Below are 22,585 nucleotides of genomic sequence, written 5' to 3'. Positions count from 1 at the left end.
GGTCCCAGTGCTAGACATCGCTATAAACTGCCACACTGCAGACGTCTTTGCGATATGATTGAAAAATTATTAAAGCTACGTCAAAAATCCAAATTGCACACACAAACACAAAATATGCCATTGCACCATCAAGTCTTTCTGAAGTAGAAACATGGTTAAACATCATGTTAAAATGTTAAATAGCACCAGTTCTTACCAGATAAACCTCTCCCTTGATTTCTGATGCCCAGAATGTACACAAACCTGCTTATAATGCAGGGTCAGGGATGAATCCCAGTTTTTTCAAACACATTATCAAAATAATTGGCCCATTTTTGTTGAATCTGAAGAAAAATTGCATTTAAAACTAGTAAATGAAAATTTGATGTATGGTTCATTTAATTGTTGAAAGTGGTGGGTAACGCCCTGAAATCTTATTCAGCATTGTGAAATTCACAGTTTTTAATAAGTTGTATATTTAGATATGTTTTCTAAACAAAAGAAATTCTCAGAACAATGTAAATAACAATTATTCAATGATATTTCAATTCACGAAAATGTCAGTAGTGCCTACTGGTGTTACACTTTGAGAAATAATTACCAATTAAATAGGTTTTATCAAGTGAAATTTCTGTTTTAGTTTCTTCTGTTTATTCAGTTTCAGTGTAAATTTGTCAAAAATGAGATAACACTTGAATACATCCACATTTACATGTAAAAATCAGTGACATAATACACATGATGTTTCTTGGAACCTCTTGGCTTGGAGTAATGTTTTTAATATCTTTCAAAGATTGCTTATCTTGACAATGAAGGTAATTTAAAAAGGAAAGCAAACAACTTCATTTGGAAAAACAAGTTATTGACAGTTATTCTAAATATTTATATAAATGAGTATTAAACCATTTAACACAGACATGCAGTCTTCTCTTTGGAAGCTCTAGGTGATGTTTGTCATCCCTTTAGAATTCCTATTTGCATCTTTGCAAAAACTATTAAACAGAATTTAACTAAATTTGATAGAAAGTATCCTGTCATGGAGATCTTCACAGTTTATTTTCAAAATATCAGTATGCTAAATATGGTCACCATTATTGAAAAAGAATTAAAATAGCTCCTTCTCAAGAACTCATGAATAGAATTTACCAAATTGGATAGAAAATAACCTGACTTTTTCAAATCTTTCTTCAAATGATACCCATCTGCTCTCAAATATTGCCCTTGTTCCTAAATGGAAATAAACATTTAATGGATTTTTTATCAATAACTGCTTGGGACATTGGTCAGCTGTGCTGGTCATTGACAAGAAAAGTTCCTGTACCGTTCTGTGGTCCTCGAGTGCATTATCACAGATTTGTTATTGCTACTCCGCTTGAACTACTTCAAGGATTGTCATGAAACTTTACATGCACATTCACCCCAACGTCTAGTGGATCGTAAATAAAAATGGTGCTTCTCGGACATCCAAGTGTTGGTATAATTAGACGCTCGTTATAAATCTCTCATTTTCAGCTTATTTTATCCACTAAAATTCTAACGTATTTTTCTATGATCAGCAGTGGAGAGTCTTCTGAGAACAATACTGGGGAACTTGACTCAACCTCAGCAACCACAGCAGCAGCAGCAACAACAACAGAGACAGTAATGCAGTGCAGATGAAGTATTGCAGCGTGAACCACAAGGAGAAATTCATTGTGAACCATGAGGAGAAATTCAGTGTGGAAAGACAGGATAGATATAAAAAAAAGGCAGTTTGTGGTGTTCGAAGCTTTATGATGAGATATAATCAGGATGGATGCAATCAGAAATGGATCATGTCAGACTTCCATGCATGTGTATATGTTTACAGTATTCATCCCTTACAGTGATTTACTTGTTAAAGGAGACCTCTTCTTATGTGATTTTAAGATTAAGAAAGTAACAATGTTTTCATGAAAGTAAACTTTGTAAATTATTTCATGTTTATGACATTTTGGTAGAAGCTTTACATAGTGTTCACTTGGGCATCTGTGTATTATATCCAGCGATCTGTATTTCCATATCACATCCCAGATTAATCTTCAGTGTTCATGTTTCATATACTTTCCTTTTACCTGAATACTGTGTTATCCCATTGTCAGATTTAAAGTAAGCATCATCATGCACCTTGTAGCTAGCTAAATGGATGCTATGATAAAAGCTCTTTATCTAGCTAAATGAATGCTTTGACAGAAGTTCTTTATCTAGCTAAATGAATGCTTTGATGAAAGTTCTTTATCTAGCTAAATGAATGCTTTGATAAAAGCTCTTTATCTAGCTAAATGAATGCTTTGATAAAAGCTCTTTATCTAGCTAAATGAATGCTTTGATAATAAATTCTTTATCTAGCTAAAGGAATGCTTTGATAGAAGCTCTTTATCTAGCTAAATGATTGCTATGATAGAAGTTCTTTATCTAGCTAAATGAATGCTTTGATAAAAGTTCTTTATCTAGCTAAATGAATGCTACGATAGAAGCTCTTGATCTAGCTAAGTGAATGCTATGATAGAAGCTCTTTATCTAGCTATATGAATGCTATGATAGAAGTTCTTTATCTAAATGAATGCTATGATAGAAGTTCTTTATCTAAATGAATGCTATGATTGAAGTTCTTTATCTAAATGAATGCTATGATTGAAGCTCTTTATCTAGCTATATGAATGCTATGATAGAAGTTCTTTATCTAAATGAATGCTATGATAGAAGTTCTTTATCTAAATGAATGCTATGATTGAAGTTCTTTATCTAAATGAATGCTATGATTGAAGCTCTTTATCTAGCTAAATGAATGCTATGATAGAAGTTCTTTTTCTAAATGAATGCTATGATAGAAGTTCTTTATCTAACTAAATGAATGCTATGATAGAAGTTCTTTATCTAAATGAATGCTATGATTGAGGTTCTTTATCTAACTAAATGAATGCTATGATAGTTCTTTATTGAGCCATATGAATGTTGCAATCTAAGTTCTTTACCAAGCTAACTGAATGCCATGATAGAAGCTTAGAGGCAGGCTTGACATGCAGGCAATGGCTATATTCCTATATCAATTTACAAAATATACCCATAACAACCTGTAATTGTTTTTGCAAATCTTTGCAACAGTGACTATATTTGTTTTGCCTTTTTTATGAAACGAAAGCTTTTTCTTACAATATAAAAAAGCATTTATCAGATTTTCCAGTTTAATTATGTTTCCTGATGGTACATGTATGAATTTTTGCACTGTATTAGATATATTTTAATGTTCGAGTCCACCAAGCTAAAGTCGACTGTGATTAAAATGTAACTATCTCAGCAACCCAAATAGAATGTTAGAGAAGTTAATGAAAGAGTTCATTTTGATTAAGACCAATACATTCTTTTGTTTAAGCGCAAATCTCAGATTCAGTCAAATTTTTAGTATTAATTAGTCACAAATTTGATGTCCATGATTTGGATTTGGAATTTATTTACTTTGAATAATCATTGCAAGAAAATGTTTGTAACATTTGTAGTCTTGTGTTCGTTCTTTACAGGAGGAAAACTGCTGTCAAGACAACTATCAATGTATATGAACATTTTTTCTTAACCTCACATGCTATTACTTGGGTTTTGTTCAACCTTGATGAAGCCTTGAATTTAATTGCTTGTCTAAAAAACTCTTTTGAAACACTGGGTTTTATTCATGAAAAGGTATGATTTTTCACCAAACACTATGAATAAATTAAACAAAGAGAACACAAGTTATTAAAACTAGAGAAATTATTTCACTTTTAAAATTGGGGCCCCGAGTGGTCTAAAGCGCTCTCCATTACGGATCACTGCCATCTCACCTCTGTCTGCGTAGGTTTGAGTCTCGGATTCAGCCAATGTGGGTATGTGAGAAAGCTTGCCAGTAGCTTCTCGAGGGTCGGTGGTTCTCTCTGGGGATTTCCCGGGTTCTTCCTCCACCATTAATACTAGTCGCCATATGTAGCCTATCGCGTGCTGAAAAATGGTGTTAAACTCTACAACAACAACAACAACAACACTTTTAAAACCAGAACTTTGTTCTTTCTGCATTATTCCAAAATAATAACAGAATAAAATGGGATAAGACTGGGTTAATCAAATGACCAACAACACCAGTATTTACCAGACAGAGTAGCATTTGCTTTAGTTACATTCTAATTATGTATTTTCTTCTGTTTATGTACCTTTTTATGCAAACAAACATTTGGAAAAAGTTCAGTTTATGTATATGTAGAAAACACACAAATAACCCAACCAAAACAACATCATTTTTGAAAATTCCTGAAAACTTTAAATGTCTGTAAAAAAAAACAACTAATGGAGACTTATAAACCATGTATTAGTATGAACGATTTGAAAATAAGAATTTGTGTTGTGTAAGTTTATTAATCTACATAACATGTTTTGATATGATGAAAGAAATCATTTAAAAAGTGAGTTTCAAAACTGTTCAGTCACTAGAAAGGGGTACATAGCCTATGTTACTCAAGGCCAGTGACTGGTCCTTTATGTGGAAGATGTTATTCATAGATTGTGACTGGTCCTGTATGTGGAAAACGTTACCTAACCATTTCAAAGAAAGGGAATTACAACCACTTTTATAGCCAGTTATAGTATCTAGTGATCTGTCAAATGTTAAGATTCACCTGTCAATCACTGGGTCTGGTTGTTTCAGATGCCAGTCAGATCTCAATTAGGAGTGATTTTACTTGACTGCTAAATTTAGCCTGAAGAAAAAGATGACCGTTACTTTTTTTAACAAGGTCTCTGTCTTTAAAATGTCTGCGAAAAAAGTACACATTTTTTTAATTTGTTTGTTGCATTAGAGACAGATGTAGAGAAGAGAGTTAAATGGTTCTTTTCAATAAGTTCCTTACTGAGCCGTGATATCTCAGATAATTGGACTTGCATTACAAGGTTTGTGGGTCTGATATCAGTTTAGGTTGGCAGTTTCTGCATTGTCTGAGAAAAACACCTGGCTCCCTGTTTCCTCACCATAATGTACCCAATAAAAAGTGCTCAAATTGACATTAAATACCAGCCAACCAGTTAAAGTCATTATGTTACTCACTGACCAGTAGATTTTTACTTTGTCTTTTGGTGACGTATTTCCTGCCCCAGTGACCATGTGTTTGAAGTGAAATGTGGCACAGATTTTTTTATTTCTTTTCTTATGACAACAAAATGTATGAGACTATTAGTCAAGTTGTCAATTTGTAAAAGCCTGTCATATTACTGAGATACTTATTTTATCCCCAACCAATCAAAGGTGCAGGCAGATAATAATATCCATTAATAATAGTAGTGATGGCTGTCTGTGTGGAGACAGTGTGGTTTCCACAACATCACTTTTATTTGCATTGGCCATTTTTTTAATAAAACTTCATATGTGACTTACACATGGGTAGTGATAGAAAAGCCAAATGATTTGGGGTTGCTATGTGCAGGTCAAGAACACTGGAACTGAAATGTGTTTTTCTTTTCTGCATGATTAGTCAAGTTGCCCTGGCCTAATTTTCATCAGACATATTGGATAGACAGCTCTTGGGCTGTGGCATCTGCCTATTGATTCTGAGGCTAAAAGGTGAAAGGTCAAAGCCACCGGAGCAGGTGTCGTGATTTTATGGATTTCTGCTAAACTGGTTACCTTGATCCAATTTTCAAACAGCTTCATGGGTAGTCTGCACTTGGGCAGAGGCACCTCACTATTGTTTCCAGAACCCAGAGGTCAGAGGTATAATCTCGGGGGCTAAAATTATTTGGGTTCCACGTGATAAATCTTCTTTCCTCAAGTTTTATGCATACAGTTTTTATCAGCTTCATAGTTGCATAGGGCAGCTCCCTATTGAGACTACAGTAGATAGACCAACAGTCATGGTCACTGGGTGTGAAATTGCACAAAAAAATATTTTCATTTGTAATGCAGTCAGTCAGTGGGTGTCAACCATTAGGCTGATGGCTGTTTTTGTCAGCTGTTTTATGAATATACCAGTCACAAAAAATACAGATATTTCATTTTTTAGTGTGCAGATTTATATTGATACTGACTTTACTTGGGGTACTTTCCCCTTGTCACAGATCCAGACTCATAATTAAAGCCCCTAATTTATCTCCTGCCTTTGTCAGAAAAATAAAATTGTAACCCTGACAGTGGTAAGCTCAGTATCAAAATTGTTTTGCATATCTGTAACTGTGACAGAGGGGGAACAGTGTTCTGTGGAAAGGTATGCTTGTTTGAAAATCACATCATCAGCAATTTTTGAAAAAGTTTTTTGCATTCAAGGAAAAAAACCAAGACCAGTGAATTGAAGGTATTTTATTTACACATGGGTGTTTACTCTCAGCATTTGAATTTTCATGTTATTCTGACATCTGTATTACATTGCAGATTTATCAATTTTATGAAATGTACAAATTGTGGTCTCTAAATCAGTTTTAATGTGGTTTAATTTTAGGAAGGGAAGGTTTATTGTATTGCCATCTTTCTCTTTTTTTTTGATGTAAGTATACTATTTTAACTGTAAAGAAGGTTGTGTCCATCAAATCCTGAAGTACTGTTGAAATCTGCTATTGACATATCAATTACTGTACCAAGTTTCAAAGTTCATGAACCTAGCCTTTATACTTGATAATTTAGTTGTCATTACAAGGACTTTCCCTTGATGATTCTTGATAATTTAGTTGCCATTACAAGGACTTTCCTATGAGAATACTTGATAATTTATTTGTCATTACAAGGACTTCTGATGATACTTGATAATTTAGTTCTCATTACAAGGGCTTCCAATGATACTTGATAATTTAGTTGTCATTACAATTACTTCCGATGATACTTGATAATTTAGTTGTCATTACAAGTACTTCCAATGATACTTGATAATTTAGTTGTCATTACAAGTACTTCCAATGATACTTGATAATTTAGTTGTCATTACAATTACTTCCGATGATACTTGATAATTTAGTTGACATTACAAGGACTTCCGATGATACTTGATAATTTAGTTGTCATTACAAGGACTTCCAATGATACTTGATAATTTAGTTGTCATTACAAGGACTTCTGATGATACTTGATAATTTAGTTGTCATTACAAGGACTTTCCCATGATGATACTTGTTAGTTGTCATTACAAGAACTTTCCCATGATGATACTTGATAATTTGGTAGTCATTACTTCCAAGGACTTTGTTCTGATGATACTTGATAATTTGGTATCTTTGCAAGGACCTTTCTCTTTTTGATCAGGAAATCCTTGTGCAGATTCTTATTTATATGGATTGATGAGATACAAATTTGATTTTCATCAGTTTCTGTATTTACCATGAGTGATGTACCACTACATTCTCATTAAAATGATGTTGTACAACAAGTACAGATTTGATTTTCATCAGTTTCTGAATTTTCCATGAGTGATGTACCACTACATTTTGATGCAAATGATTTTGTACGACAAATACAAATTTGATTTTCATCAGTTTCTGAATTTTCCACGAGTGATGTACCACTACATTTTGATGCAAATGATTTTGTACAACAAATAAAAATTTGATCATGCATCAACATCATACAAGTCATTTTATATCAAATTCGGGAACATTTCACAAACACCTTTCTTTTCAGCGTTTCTTAATATGTGGAGTAGAATTTGAAACCTTCTTAATAATTGAATTATACATGCGAATTTGTGATATTTTGTGTCAGTATGTTTGTGTTGTGTTCAAGGGTATGTTTCATGTGTTGATCCGAGTTTTTAGTCAGATGGCAGCTTGTGAAATAGGTTCATTTTATGTACACATAATCATTGTTTTTTTAATTTTCAGTTGTCTCTCCTTGTTTGACAAAAATAAATGCATAAATGAAGCAATTCAAAATCACCAGGAGTCTGGAAATATTTTTTTCTGTTTTTTTTTTGTTTGTTTAGGTTTCTATTTAATTATAGAACTGTTGTGAAGTGGTCATTTTTTTTTCATGCTAGAGTAACTTGTTTAATTTCACCTTGTCTAGTAATTGTCAAGTCTGTGTCAAGGCCAGTAGGCTGGTTCTTTTTTAATAGATTTCTAAATAATTAAATTCCTTTGTTCAGGGGTGGGGTGTTTCAAATGTTAAATAACACAAGAGGTCCATTTAAAAATTGGTTGATTGTGTCATTTCATACATTTCTGTCCAAGTGTGATTTGTCCAAATGTGACTTTCCTCTTGGATTGAAATTCTTCGGGTCACATTAGCGATGAGCCTTTCTTTTGTAAAAAGAAAGACACTTTATTGTTTAAGATTCTTTGTATGGTATTTTGTGGCACTGTTTACTCTCCTGGATTTTATTTTCATTGTAAAGTCAGGAATTAATGCATCTGAATCTTGTATATAAAATTCTTTCATGCATTTGTAAAGGATATCAGAATTATGGGCATATAATATTTGGCATGTAATTAAGTAAGCCAAAAGAATATTTTTATTGAAAATAAGGAATTTCTTTTTAGAAAAGGTGAAGCATATTTTTTAAAAATCTGTGATTGGTACAAAGCTTTTTGAGTAAAGCAGGAAAAGAAATCCAAATCGTGTTTGTCAGTGTGTTGCATATGCATCTGTAGCATTGAAATGACAAAATGATTGGTATCCCTTGTCCGTCAACAGTAAATCATGTACTCGGTATCTACAGTCAGTGTGAAGGATTAATTCAGTCATGAAAATCTAGCAACACCTCCTTTTCAGGAAGTTTAAGTATTTTCACTTCTGATTTTGGAAGAAGTATACAAAGTTGATTAGAAAAAAGCTACTATTCAAAGATTTCTTTAAGGTTGACTAGTATTAAAGCGCATGTTGAACGAATGTTCATCTCTGGGGGTATTTTATTGTTGCAAAATATAAAGAAAGAGCATATTTTCTGTGATACTAGGTTAGTGTAGTCGGCATTGTAAAATTGTAATATATGAATATGTACATTAAATTGTTACTGTAATGTTTTAAATCTTTATTGTTGCTGAACATGTTTCCAGTGAAGCATAACGTTGTCAATGAACACCAGTTTTTTTTTCCATCATGATCAATACTGGATGTCAGCAATATAAATTTTAACTCACAATTGAGGTCATAGCATGGCCCAGTGTCCATTGTACCATGTCGATTATGTACGTATCAGCAATTGCTATTTTCAGCTTCTCAAAAACCACTAAACCAATTTAGACTCGTTACACAATAGGTGTGGAGTTTGAATCCTACCATCAGATCCAGCTGAGTCAGCTGTCATCGTGTGTCCTTGAGCAAGGTACCTTATTCTAATTGCCTCAGCACTAAATAACCCAAAACCAAACCAAACTCAACAGAATTTTATCAAGTTTGACAATGTATCCTGGCATAATGACCATACAAATTTGTACAAATGATGCCAATCTACCGTCAATTATAGCTGCCATTACTAATGATAAAGGGGCCCCGAGTGGTCTAAAGCGCTGTCTGTTATGGATCACTGCCATCTCACCTCTGTCTGCATGGATTCGAGTCTCGGATTCAGTTAATGTGGGTATGGGAGAAAGCTTGCCAGTAGCTTCTCGTGGGTAGGTGGTTCTTTCCGGGGTTTTCCCAGGTTCTTCCTCCACCATTAATACTGGCCGCCATGTATAGCCTATTGTGTGCTGAAAAATGGTGTTAAACCCTACAACAACAACAACTAATGATAGAAACAACTAACTTAAACTTTTCATAACCACAGAATTTGATCAAATTTGACAAAGCTTTTGACGTGACAAAGCCATGTAACATTAAAACAAATGATGCTGCTGCCATCAAATATGGCTGTATTACTAGAAGCAGAAAAAAAGCTTGAAACAATTTCTTCTTCAGATTTGTTACCCAGTCATAAGGAGTGTGACTACCACCACTCAAATCCACCCCTCCCATGTTAACATTTAGCTATGAAAAGGCTAAAGAATGTCTGTCAGCATAGGTGGGAGTGAGCCAAGTGATCTTGCCAAGGATATAGGGATTGTTACCAGATCCCATTTATACTTTAGTTACTACTTAAGCTCATGCTAGGAAGCAGGCTTTTTAAAGACCATGCAAAAGGCTTGTATCAATTGGTATTTTCCAAACTACTGAGGGAATTGGGAGAATTTCTCATGTAATGGAAATATACTCCATCTATTTCTATTTCTTGTTCTTTTCTGTCTAACATCATTAAAAGAACTTCATCATAGAGAAATCATGTTGACACCATTTTGTTATATCTGCCCTTTGCCACTGTTACATTCATTCAGTAATGTGTACTTGATTTAGTGTATATTTGCAGTCACTGACAGGATAATATTACAGTTCAGAAAGGTCATGCAAATAATTTCTATAGACATTTATAGTGTTCACTAGCACTCGCTTTGCGGTAAGTTGCAGTTAGTTCATATACGTCTTCATTAATTTCACCTGCCCAGATTGCTAGTACATTAATTCAAATAATGTTTACTTAACACATTACATAATTTCTATCATTTACTGTCTAACATTATAGACCAAAAGCCATGACACATCATTTTTATAATTATTTGTAATGGTCATTAGTGTCCATTTAACAGTAAGTTTACATGACCCTTGACTGATTTCAACTGTAGTTGGTATTGTAATACCTAACTCAACAAACCAAAATACTTGGCACTATTAAGAACTACATTCCTTTTCCAATAGTAATGCTAATAAATGATAATGTAACAAATATGAAACCAAGTCAGAAAAACATGAGGCAGTTCACTATGTTGTAATACCTTAATGGTATTGTGAATGGAGTTTTACATGCACAAACATTGTCCAATTAATGTGTGAAGATTATTTGATGTTAAACATTGAGATGATGTTTGACCTACAAGACTTTGGCATATTTGATCATGTCATTTTCATCTATCACTGGAAACATCTACCACATGTGAATTACTTCTTCCATTCCTGAACGTATGCCACCCACCCACCATTGTTTAGATCGCCATCTGCATCGCTTATAAATGTGTACTCTGTGTTTTATACTAATGTGAGTATAAAACCTTGCTCTGGTCCTCGTAATGTCACACTGTTGTCATGAGTATTTAAAGACATCAACAGTTCTACAGGCCATGGGACATCAACAGTTCTACAGGCCATGGGACATGAACACTTATGTGGAAAAATGTTCGCATAATAGCAGTTGTTGTGCCATATTCATTTTCATGTTGGACCATGCATGTTTCATGCTGGAATTTCACATGAATAGTTTAGGAAATGAATTATCTTACCTTCTATTATTTTGGAATATCAAAGCCAGAAACATGATGTTAGTCCATAAATTAGTGACTTCAACCATCCGGTGGAGTTTTATTGCCGAAACAGCAGAGATGCAGGATAGTGATGGAATCAATGTGCCCAGCCAAAGAATCACATTTCTCTTGTCAGACTTTTGTTGAACAATAGGTTAGAACTAATGTTACTGTTCATTATTGTAAGTTCTTGGTCATGTAGAACTTGTTCTTTTACTTTCATGTGCGAAATAGTATGCATTTGATAAGGTCGACTTCTAACCGTATTAGGACTCATTGCATCATCAGTACATTGTACTCTCACTTGATTCACATTGAAATTCACTTGTCCATTTTGTTCAGTTCTACGTAATCATAGATATGAATATACAAATAAGATTGAAAGTAAAAACGCACACCACGGACTTTGAGAGGACAACTTAATTCTATCTAAATTTTGTGTTCAGAGGGATTTTTCCAAGCAGTTTGAACAGTTGACTTGGATACCGCCATGGCTAACACTGAGAAGGACAAACATTGATTGGCTAACTAAGGTCATGTGTTGTGAATAGGAGTCTATAAATATGAGTGCAGACAGTGCACTGGCAGATAGCTGTCAGAGCAGCAAAGTATGAACATCTAAGTAGAAAAGAATTTCGACCATGTATTCTAAAACCATCAATTATATATTTTTTACATAACTGATGTTAACTTTGGCACTTTAAAATCCCAAAACTGAATTAAATTTTTATTGAAATTTTAAATGGATTCTTTTACATGGTTGCTATTGAATTTAAATGCTTTATAATTATTATATAGTTCTCTATAAAGCCGCTGCTATCTCCCACCACACTACTCAAGTACACTAGTACTAAAAAATTTTTTTTCATTTAGATCACTCTACTATGTCAGAATGTGTTACAGTCAATCTAATAAATTTAGCTGTTAATACATGCATGAATTTAATAATATAATTAATTTCACCATAATATGGTGTATTATAATGTTCTTTTGTCATTTAGACAACAAATATGTTCTATATTATCAGAAAATTATGGTGTTGTGACAGACACTGTGTTTATGTAAAGTCACTATGCGAGATGGAAAAGCATGTTCTATCTCACTTTTTTATTTATAAAAATCTTTTTTAAGTCCTGAACTCTGGTCTTTTCGATATTTAACAACACTGGGTTTTACAATATTATTTTGCTCTGTACAGTGTGACCTCGCTATAACATGGTAGTTGGGAGCCGTAGAACCAGACCGTTCAATAGACCAAACTGTTATAACCAGCCAGGTCAATTAGTTGAAGAAGATTTTGTATGTACCCAAAAAAAATGTGTGGGTGGGTTGGGTAGATAATAAATGCAGGCGGTAAAATGCATGCGTCATTGGTACAGTTACCATCTTAAATCAATGCATATTAAATGAGAAATACACCTATAGTGAAAACAGAGGAGGCATATATATTTTACTTTATTTAGAGAACCATGGATTGGTACATATACATGTATACTGTTTATCTATATATGTTTAATGTATAGCATGAATAGAGGATTAACACCATGTACTCACCCACAGATTTCATTACATTGAATCCACAATACAAGTAATTCCATCGAAAATATGCACACAGAGATTTAAAACATTCAATAGTTTTGTCACATTTCATATAGGTCTGAATTCAGTGGAAAACATAGTACAATCACATAACGGATGATGAAGCTCATCTACTTTATAGTATGTCTCAAGTCTGTAAAAGTTAGTTTGCGTTTTAAGCTGCCATTGGTAGCGTTCATAAACATAAACTTTTTCCCTGCAAAAAGGAAACTTTCATGGCACAGTAAACATGTTCCAGTCGTGTTAGAATATGAAAAAAATCCATCAGATTCCATTCCTTTTATTTAAATTTGGTACTGACTTCCTTTGAAGAAAGGTTCTTTGTTTTTATTGAAGATTGTAGTCAGCTTTCATTGCTAGTTGCTGTTACAATCTGGATTGGTCCATTGCCATTAATAACTCCATACCTGCCACAGATTAATCTCAGTCCATCACAGAAACCACTAAACTAGTACATGCCAAACATGGCAGACAATCGTAGGAGGGAAGACCTCTCAAGTTTGTACAAACAATACATAAGACCTTTCCAGTTTTCACATATAATGCTGATATGCTATCAAATATTATCATTATTTTCAAAAAATGTTAAATTCAAAATTGCTTGATCTTGTAAACTATTACACATATTATGTCAGAAGGTATTTTGACATGAAATTTTCAAGTTGTGTACAAATAATGAGTATCTGCCATCAAATATGGCAGGTGCTACAGTGGCTGATTCGTTTGCATGCCTGGTTTGTGATGAAAAGTGGGTTCAGTATTGAATCCTGCCATGGGATCAGCTCATGTCAGCTACCTTGAGGTGTCCATGGGCAAGGCACTTTACTCCAATTTCCTCAGCACAAATTAAGCTACTTTGGTTGCTGTCATAAAACACCAAATCAAATCAATTCTAAAAATTAAAAAAAATCTTTAAATGACTTATCAACAAAATGTGCTTGACAGCATTTTACAAGATTGGACAGAAATGATCTCAACATGAAGTCCTTTCAGTCTTATGTGAATGCTGCCAGTTCACCATCCTGACATGTCTTATGTGAATGCTGCCAATTCACCATCCTGACATAAAGGCCTTTCAGTTTTATGTGAATGATGCCATCAAATATGGCCACTGCTACTAAAATGAGAGAAAAACTTTTCACTGAATTGAACCAAAATTGACAGCATTTGTGCATGAATGCCTTTAAATTTTGTATGAATGATGAAAAACAACCATTAAATGTGACTTTTTGCAAAAATAAAATAACAGATTCATTCTTAAAAGCTGCCTTCTGACATGAACGCCTTTCAGTTTTATAGCATTGATGCCAATCTATCATCCTGACATGAAGACCTTTCAGTTTTATAGCACTGATGCCTAAAAACTGCATCCTGACATGAAGACCTTTCAGTTTTATAGCATTGATGCCAATCCATCATCCTGACATTAAGGCCTTTCAGTTTTATAGCATTGATGCCTAAAAACTGCATCCTGACATGAAGACCTTTCATTTTTATAGCATTGATGCCAATCTGTCATTCTGATATGAAGGCTTTTCAGTTTTATGGCATTGATGCCAGTCCATCATCCTGACATGAAGGCCTTTCAGTTCTATAGCATTGATGCCAATCCATCATTCTGACATGACGGCCTTTTAGTTTTTTAGCATTGATGCCTAAAAACTGCATCCGGACATGAAGACCTTTCAGTTTTATAGCATTGATGCCTAAAAACTGCATCCTGATATGAAGACCTTTCAGTTTCAAAGCATTGATGCCAATCCATCATCAGATTGGGCTGCTTTTCTTTTTAAAAACAAATACAGGTAAAGTGCGATGCTCAGGATCCAAAGAATAACATTGCGATATAACTAGGATCACGTGAACATATTTTTCAGAAAAACTTCCCCACAGAATATGTGCATTGAAATTTCTATGTCATCAATATTAGCTAACCTCTTGATCATATATCTTTTGTTTGCCATGTTTCATCAAAAATAAAATATACTCATTAACAAATATAACACTGCAATGTTTTAGAAAATTTCAGAAGTTATGGCAACATTAAATGCAGTGCTGGGATTAAAAATCTGCTAGGGATACAAATAGTTGGCTTTTCCAAGAGCATGTATTTAAGATGTTGAAAAGAGGGGTCTCCTTAAATTAAAAAATGGGAACCATGCTGCCATTGCATTATAAGCAGAATCACATTATAACGAATCGCGTGATAATGGGTTTTACCTATAGTCTAATCTTAAAATTCTTTTCTATAGCCTTTGTTAAGAATTTAAGCCAATTTTACAGAAATCATCCTACATTAAAATGGTGAACCTTTCAAAATGCCCATCCACTATCAGATATGGCTGTTGTTACCAAAAATAGAAAAACCCTTAAATGGCTTGGGAACATGTTTGATCCAATTTGGCAAATAGCATCATGGCAAGAAGGTCTTTCGATTTTATACAAAGGGTGCTGATCATCTATCACATTTAGCTACATTACTGATGAATAAAATCAAAACTTAAAATTTCTTTTCGAAGACCACAGAGAATTCAACCAAATTTCACAGAAAGCATCCTGGCATAACTTAGTAAATTGACTCAGAATTATGCCAATTCAGTATTTGTTATGGCTATTCTGAACATGAGAAGAAAAATCTGTAAATGACTTATTGCAAAAACCATCCCCAGAAGTTGAAAGAAAAGTTCACAGAAGGCATCTTGGTCATTATAAATGATATTAATTCCTCCTCCAGTTTAGCTGCCTTTATTAAAATATTTATAAACTGGAATCATCAGCTATTAGAGGGTGTTCATTCCTTTTCTTTTTCTTACAGAAAATTTAAAACTTAAGGAAGTTATTTGGTCCAAACTAAATACCAATGCCACTGTTGCAATATTGAAACAGATCTACCAACAAAACTGCCGGACCTGCATGTCAGTCCCCCAGTTTTAAATATTTCTTTAAAGCTTTACTTTGATGACAAGGTCATAAGATTGATCAGATTATCTCAGCTTCATAATGGTTGATCGAAATTGTCAATAAATTCATTAGTGGTTTAGGAAATACAAGTGACTGAGAATACAAATTTACTGACAGCCTTTTCTGTGACTGATCTTGACCTGAATATCAGATTGGCAAACAGATGTGTTGCAGAATGAACCATCTTTGAATCCTAATGACTTTGACCCTATATATATATATATATATATATATATATATATATATATATATATATATATATATATATATAGTATAATCTGAATCCATCAAGTTGTTTAGAAAATATATGCAAATGAAACAAATTTGAACCAAAACCTCATCACAGATTTTCCCTTACTGTGACTTTGACCATAAGGTCAAAAGAATGAGTTCGGTTGTCACAATGAACTGTTTTAACATCATAAAGATTCATACAAGGTCAAAAAGATGAGTTGGGTTGTCACAAAATGAACTGTTTTAACATCATGATTCATTCAAGGTCAGAAAGATGAGTTGGGTTGTCACAATGAACTGTTTTAACATCATAAAGATTCATACAAGGTCAAAAAGATGAGTTGGGTTGTCACAACGAACTGTTTTACCATCATAAAGATTCATACAAGGTCAAAAAGATGAGTTGGGTTGTCACAATGAACTGTTTTAACATCATAAAAATTCATTTTAGGTATGAAGAGAAGCTGTATAGCATGGATTTGAGGAAATATTGGCAGTTGAAAAATGCAAACCAAAACTTGTTGATGCCATTACTGACATTACTTCCACTGACATCAAAATTACTACTTATCTTTCCCATGAAAGTGGGCTTGATAAACACAAAAATCCTTGAAAGCAAACCCCGATATGGTGGCATATGCTGCTTCAATAGGTTACAGTTGATTTACATTTGATAAATATCAATGGTAAAATGCCTCCAAATACTTGCAGTATCCAAAGCTGTCACAACATATATTTTTATGATTATCAGTGACAAAATACCTTCAAACATTTTTGCAGTATCCCAAGCTAACACAACATTTTTGTGAATATTTGTAATGAATTGCCTACAAAAAATCACAGTATCCAAGGCTAACACATCCTGTATTTTTATGAATATTGCTGGGAAAATGCCTCCATATGGTTGTAATATCAAGTTTTAACACAGTGTGTATTTTTGTGAATATTACTGGTTAAATTCTTTAAAATGGTTGTTATATCCAAGGCTAACAGCATTTTTATGAATATTAGTGGTGAAATGTTTCCAAACTGTTGGTGGCCCCAGGTTGCTGTGTGGTCTAAAGCACTTGACTTGACCAGTCACTGCCATCTCACCTCTGTCCTCCTGGGTTTTAGTCTTGGGCAGGGCCAATGTGGGTATGTGAGAAAGCTGCCAAAAGCTTTACATGGGTGGGTGGTTCTTACCGGGGTTTCGCAGGTTCTTTGCACGAGTTATACTGGCCACCATATATAGCCAATCTTGCACTAAGATGTGGAGTTATACCTCCAAAACACAGCAACAAACAACAATCAAACAAGTGCAGTATCCAAGACTAATGCAACTGTATTTTGTGCATATTAGTTGTGATGATCGAGGCTAACACAACAGTATTTTATATTGGTTGTAATAACCAAGGCTAACACAACAGTATTTTATGAATATTGGTTGTCATAACCAAGGCTACATTGACAGTATCTTACATTAGTTGTGATAACAAAGGCTAACACAATGGTATTTTATGAATATTGGTTGTAATAATCAAGGTTAACATGACAGCAATTTATATTTGTTGTGATTACCAAATCTTAGACATTGGTATTTTATATTAGTTGTGATAACTAAGGCTAACACGACAGTATTTTATGAATAATGGTTGTAGTAACTAAGGCTAATATGACTATTTATATTTGTTGTGGTAACCAAGGTTAACACGTTGGTATTTTATATTAGTTGTGATAACTAAGGCTAACACAACAGTATTTTATGAATATTGGTTGTAGTAACTAAGGCTAATATGACAGTATTTTATATAAGTTGTGATAACTAAGGCTAACATGACAGTATTTTATGAATATTTAGTTGTGATAACCAAGGCTAACAGAACAGTATTTTATATTAGTTGTGATAACTAAGGCTAACACGACAGTATTTGATATTAGTTGTGATAACCAAGGCTAACACGACAGTATTTTATGAATATTGATTGTAAAAACCAAGGCTAACAGGGCAGTATTTTATATTAGTTGTGATAACCAAAGCTAACACAATGATATTTTATGAATATTGGTTCTAATAACCAAGGCTAACATGACAGTATTTTATGTTAGTTGTGATAACAAAGGTTAACACAACAGTATTTCATGAATATTGTGATAACCAAGGCTAACACAACATTATTTTATGAATGTATAGTTGTGATAATCAAGGCTAATACAGCATTATTTTTTATGAATATTAGTTGTGATAATCAAGGCTAACACAACAGTATTTTATGAATGTTTAGTTGTGAAAACCAAGGTTACAACAACATTATTTTAATAAATATTAGTCGTGTTGACCAAGGCTGACACAACAGTATTTTATGAATATTAAGGGTAAATGACTCAAAGCAATTGCAATATGCAATGCTAACATCAGTCATTAACTGTTTTAATATCCTATTGCCATATGTATTGACTGTGTGATGTTGAATTTCTAGACCTAATGGGAATAAAGGTAGCTTTATAAGTGCTCAGAATGGGCCTTACTTCTTTTGTGCTATATATTAAGTTACTGCCTAGTCTTACAAATGAAATTATGTTACAGTCTAGTCTTATGAAATTAAGTTAGTCTAATGTTACAAATGAAATTAAGTTAGTCTAGTCTTACAAGGAAATTAAATTACAGCCTAGTTTTACAGATGAAATTAAGTTACAGCCTAGTCTTACAAATGAAATTAAGTTTCAGTTTAGTCTTACAAATGAAATTAAATTACATCCTAGTCTTACAAATGAAACTAAGTTACAGCCTAGTCTTACAAATGAAATTAAGTTAGTCTTACAAGGAAATTAAATTACATCTTAGTCTTACAAATGAAATTAAGTTACAGCCTAGTTTAACAAATGAAATTAAGTTACAGCCTAGTTTAACAAATGAAATTAAGTTAGTCTAGTCTTACAAAGAAATTAAATTACATCCTAGTCTTACAGATGAAATTAAGTTACAGTCTAGTCTCATAAATTAAACTGAACTTTTTGGACTGTAGAGTGATAGTTCCTTTGAGGGGATCTTGTTTAAAATGAGATCTTTGGTAAAACTGCCTTACTCACGATCCATGTATGTATATGGATATTATTTCTTGTAGCTTGATCAGATTGATTCATATTAATAGATTATTTCTACAAAGTTTCTTCTTAAAGTAAGTATTTACTGAAGTATTTCATATAAATATCACAAGTCAGATTGGAATCCAGTCAGGGTTTAATTGGACAGATCTAGATTAGAAACTAGATGATTGTATTCATCTGTTTGTATTACACTCTTAATTAAAGCAATGTGACCACATTTCAGATTTATTGGCTTAGGTGAAGTTTTTGTGTTTAGCTCAAGACCACATACGTTTTTTGCACCTGAATCATGACTCTTAGTGAAGTGATGCATTTTTACTAGTACTATATCTTCCTTACAAAAGTAGGTCACTTTGAACTATATTTCACACTTCATTTCTAGGTGGTTAGAGCATGCATCTCAGATGCAGGAGGTAGCGAGTTCAAATCCAGCTGAGTCATACCAAAGATTTTTCAAAATGATACTAACAGCTGCACTCAACATTAAGAGGTTACTATTAGGACTGGTAGGCCTGGAGTTAGAATAATGTGACTAGGTGGAACATGATGCTACATGTCTGGCATGATGCCCAAATGCTGGACATCACTGTAAACTGCCACACTGCAGAAATCATAGCGATAGACTGATTTTTTCAAGGTACTTTAAAAATCCAAATCACACACTAATTTTGGTTACAGTTTGTTTTCCAAGTTTATTTCTTAAGCTATGTTTATTCTAGAATCATCAGACTAGATGATTGTGTGCATTCTGTCGGTATTGCATCTATACAACAAAAGGTCATTGTGACCTACATTTCACATTTTACAGCTTATATTGCTTGTTTGCATTTAGGTTATGACTGCATTTTTTTTCACACTGTGTACAATTATGTCTTATCTAGAATCATGAAATATGGTGAAGGGATGCATCTTAATGGTCACATTCAACATCCTTGTTGCATAAATAGGTCATTATGGACCATATTTTGCGCTTCACCGACTTTGGTCAAATTTTGTGTTTGATGTTCATTTCTTGGAGATAGTCATGCTAGAATTCATACACTTCATGTGAAAAACATGATTTCTGACTCCCAGACCCCCTGACAAAGTCATCTTTTAAGGGATTGAACACATTTTTTGACCATGACTATACATGTTCAAAGCATGTAGCCTGTATAAACAGTAAAAAGTACTGCTTAGAGCCAGTGTAAAACTTAGGGCAGAGCAGATTATCTATAAGTCATTTAAAAGGTAAGGTGGTTGGAGATAAACAGCCACCATTTCACAGATTTCTTAATTGGTTGAGCATAGCTAGGATTATGCCATGTAGCGACCTCTGAATGCTGCAGTGAGAGAGTCATTTAGGCTAATTTGCATAGGTAAAGTCCAACAAGTTTAACAACCCAAATAGGTTGGGTTGGATATTGTCGTAGAGATGCCTGTTTAAGAACAAAGTTATTATACATCATTACCTTGAATGAGAATTTTTAAGCCATCAATATCAAAGATTATCGGCAAGTTTGTGATCAGTGGCAATACTTCTTTGATGTCAAATTTTACTCCATGTATACAATGCAAAACATGATTATTTTGGTAGTCAGAATCATGTATAAGTGTGGTATATTTTTATGACAAAATGTTGATTTGCAGCTTTAATTTAGGAACAGAATAAAATTAAATTGCCTTTTTTATCTTGTTAGGACAACCAAAATCACTACTGTCTTTCATGCCTACATATATAAATCTAAAATTATCCAGTTTCAGCTCTGCTATAACAGTAAGCATTTATGGTACATTCTCAGAAATAGGTTATCCTCCAAAACATTTTGCAGAGCAGATAAGAGCCATTTTGTACATGGAGGTCATGGAAGGGAATTAATGGCATGCCAGTAATTTGCACTGATGGCTTGTCCGGTTCATGATTGAAATGCTTAAATATTTTGAACAACTATAATTTCTTTAAATGAGAGACATCTTGAGGAAGGCAGGGATCATCCATCCTGCCATCCTGCAAGTGCATTTTGCATAATGAATGGAATTCAGGGGAAGTCAAATCTAATGAACCCACCATATGTTCAATAATGGCAGTTTGAGAAAGCAAACAAACATTTACATAGACAGCTAATTGTAACTTTCTCTGATAAGATGGTGTTTTTAAAGTAGTGGCTTCCTGCAGTTTGCAGCTAATCACACTGTTGTGGAAGCAGTAAGAAATTATTATAGATTTATAATGATAATCCTGTACATAATTAATAGTTTAAACAAATCTCATAATTATTACTTTTCAGTCAGATTAAAAAAAGATGTTCTAACTTGCTTCTTATTCTGCTTCATTGTCATATAATATCCCATACTGTTTCTACAGCTGTTTCGTTGATATAGCATTGTAAGTGTCTGAATAAAAACACATCACAGTATTTTATCAATGTAAGTTTTGTTCTGTTACTCTCAAGCTTTAGGCTGTTGACGCATTTTTCAAGTTTTATGGTTGGATGATCGACCAAGAATATTGAAATAATTTATTGCAGTTCCTGGAAGTTTACAAATTTGAAGATTATTTTAGTGTAGGACAGTACAGTATCCTGTTGAAGCTGTTTCTGCCATATATGATAATGGGGGTTGTTTCAGACTTATAGCATGGTTTATTGCTGTATGGCAGTGGATGGAAAATTAAACATGTTTCATGAGATGCAGAGACTGAGCAAGTTATTCAAATGATTAGTGTAAAGACTGAGATTGTCATTCAAATGATTTGTGTAAGACTGAGCTTTTCGTTCAAAGGAATGATGTAGAGATTGAGCTTGTCATTCAAATGATTGATGTAGAGACTGAGCTTGTCATTCGAATGATTAATGTAGAGACTGAGCTTGTCATTCACATGACTAATGTAGAGACAGAGCTTGTCATTCAAGTGATTGATGTAGAGACTGAGATAGTCATTCAAGTTATTGATGTAGAGACAAGAGCATGTCATTCAAGTGATTGATGTAGAGACTTAGCGAATAATTCAAATGATTAATGTAGAGACAAGAGCATGTCATTCAAGTGATTGATGTAGAGACTTAGCGAATAATTCAAATGATTAATGTAGAGACATGAGCATGTCATTCAGATGATTGACGTAGAGACTGAGCGAGTAATTCAAATGATTAATGTAGAGACAAGAGAATGTCATTCAAGTGATTGATGTAGACACTGAGCTTGTCAGTCGAATGATTGATGTAGAGACTGAGCTAGTCATTCGAATGATTAATGTAGAGACTGCGCTAGTCATTCAAATGATTAATGTAGAGACAGAGCTTGTCAGTCGACTGACTGATGTAGAGACTGAGCTAGTCATTCAAATGATGAACGTAGAGAGAGCTCGTCATTCAAATAATTGATTTAGAGACTGAGCTTGTCAGTCAAATGTAGAGACAGCTTGTCATTCAGGTGATTGATGTAGAGACTGAGCTTGTCATTC

General features: G+C 33.6%; 1 protein-coding gene across 5 annotated transcripts in view; it reads left to right on the top strand.

Moving 5' to 3' along the window:
* Positions 1 to 21,542, top strand: part of LOC149780733 (uncharacterized) — a 97,667-nt gene extending 76,125 nt beyond the window's left edge. For 4 of the 5 annotated variants that reach the window (XM_089937786.1, XM_089937783.1, XM_089937787.1 and 1 more), the window contains one exon: positions 1,536 to 21,542. In XM_089937786.1, coding sequence (XP_089793912.1) covers positions 1,536 to 1,624 — 89 coding nt within the window. In that variant the 3' untranslated portion in view covers positions 1,625 to 21,542. The remainder of the gene's footprint in view (positions 1 to 1,535) is intronic. The other variant, XM_089937785.1, reaches the window with a different exon arrangement.
* Positions 21,543 to 22,585: the final 1,043 nt, after the last annotated feature.

Source organism: Sinohyriopsis cumingii, chromosome 16 (assembly GCF_028554795.1).
Source record: "Sinohyriopsis cumingii isolate HCF-2022 chromosome 16, ASM2855479v2, whole genome shotgun sequence".
Taxonomy (NCBI): Eukaryota; Metazoa; Mollusca; class Bivalvia; order Unionida; family Unionidae; genus Sinohyriopsis; species Sinohyriopsis cumingii.
Note: the sequence above shows the minus strand (reverse complement) of the source record. Positions and strands in the feature narration are given on the sequence as shown.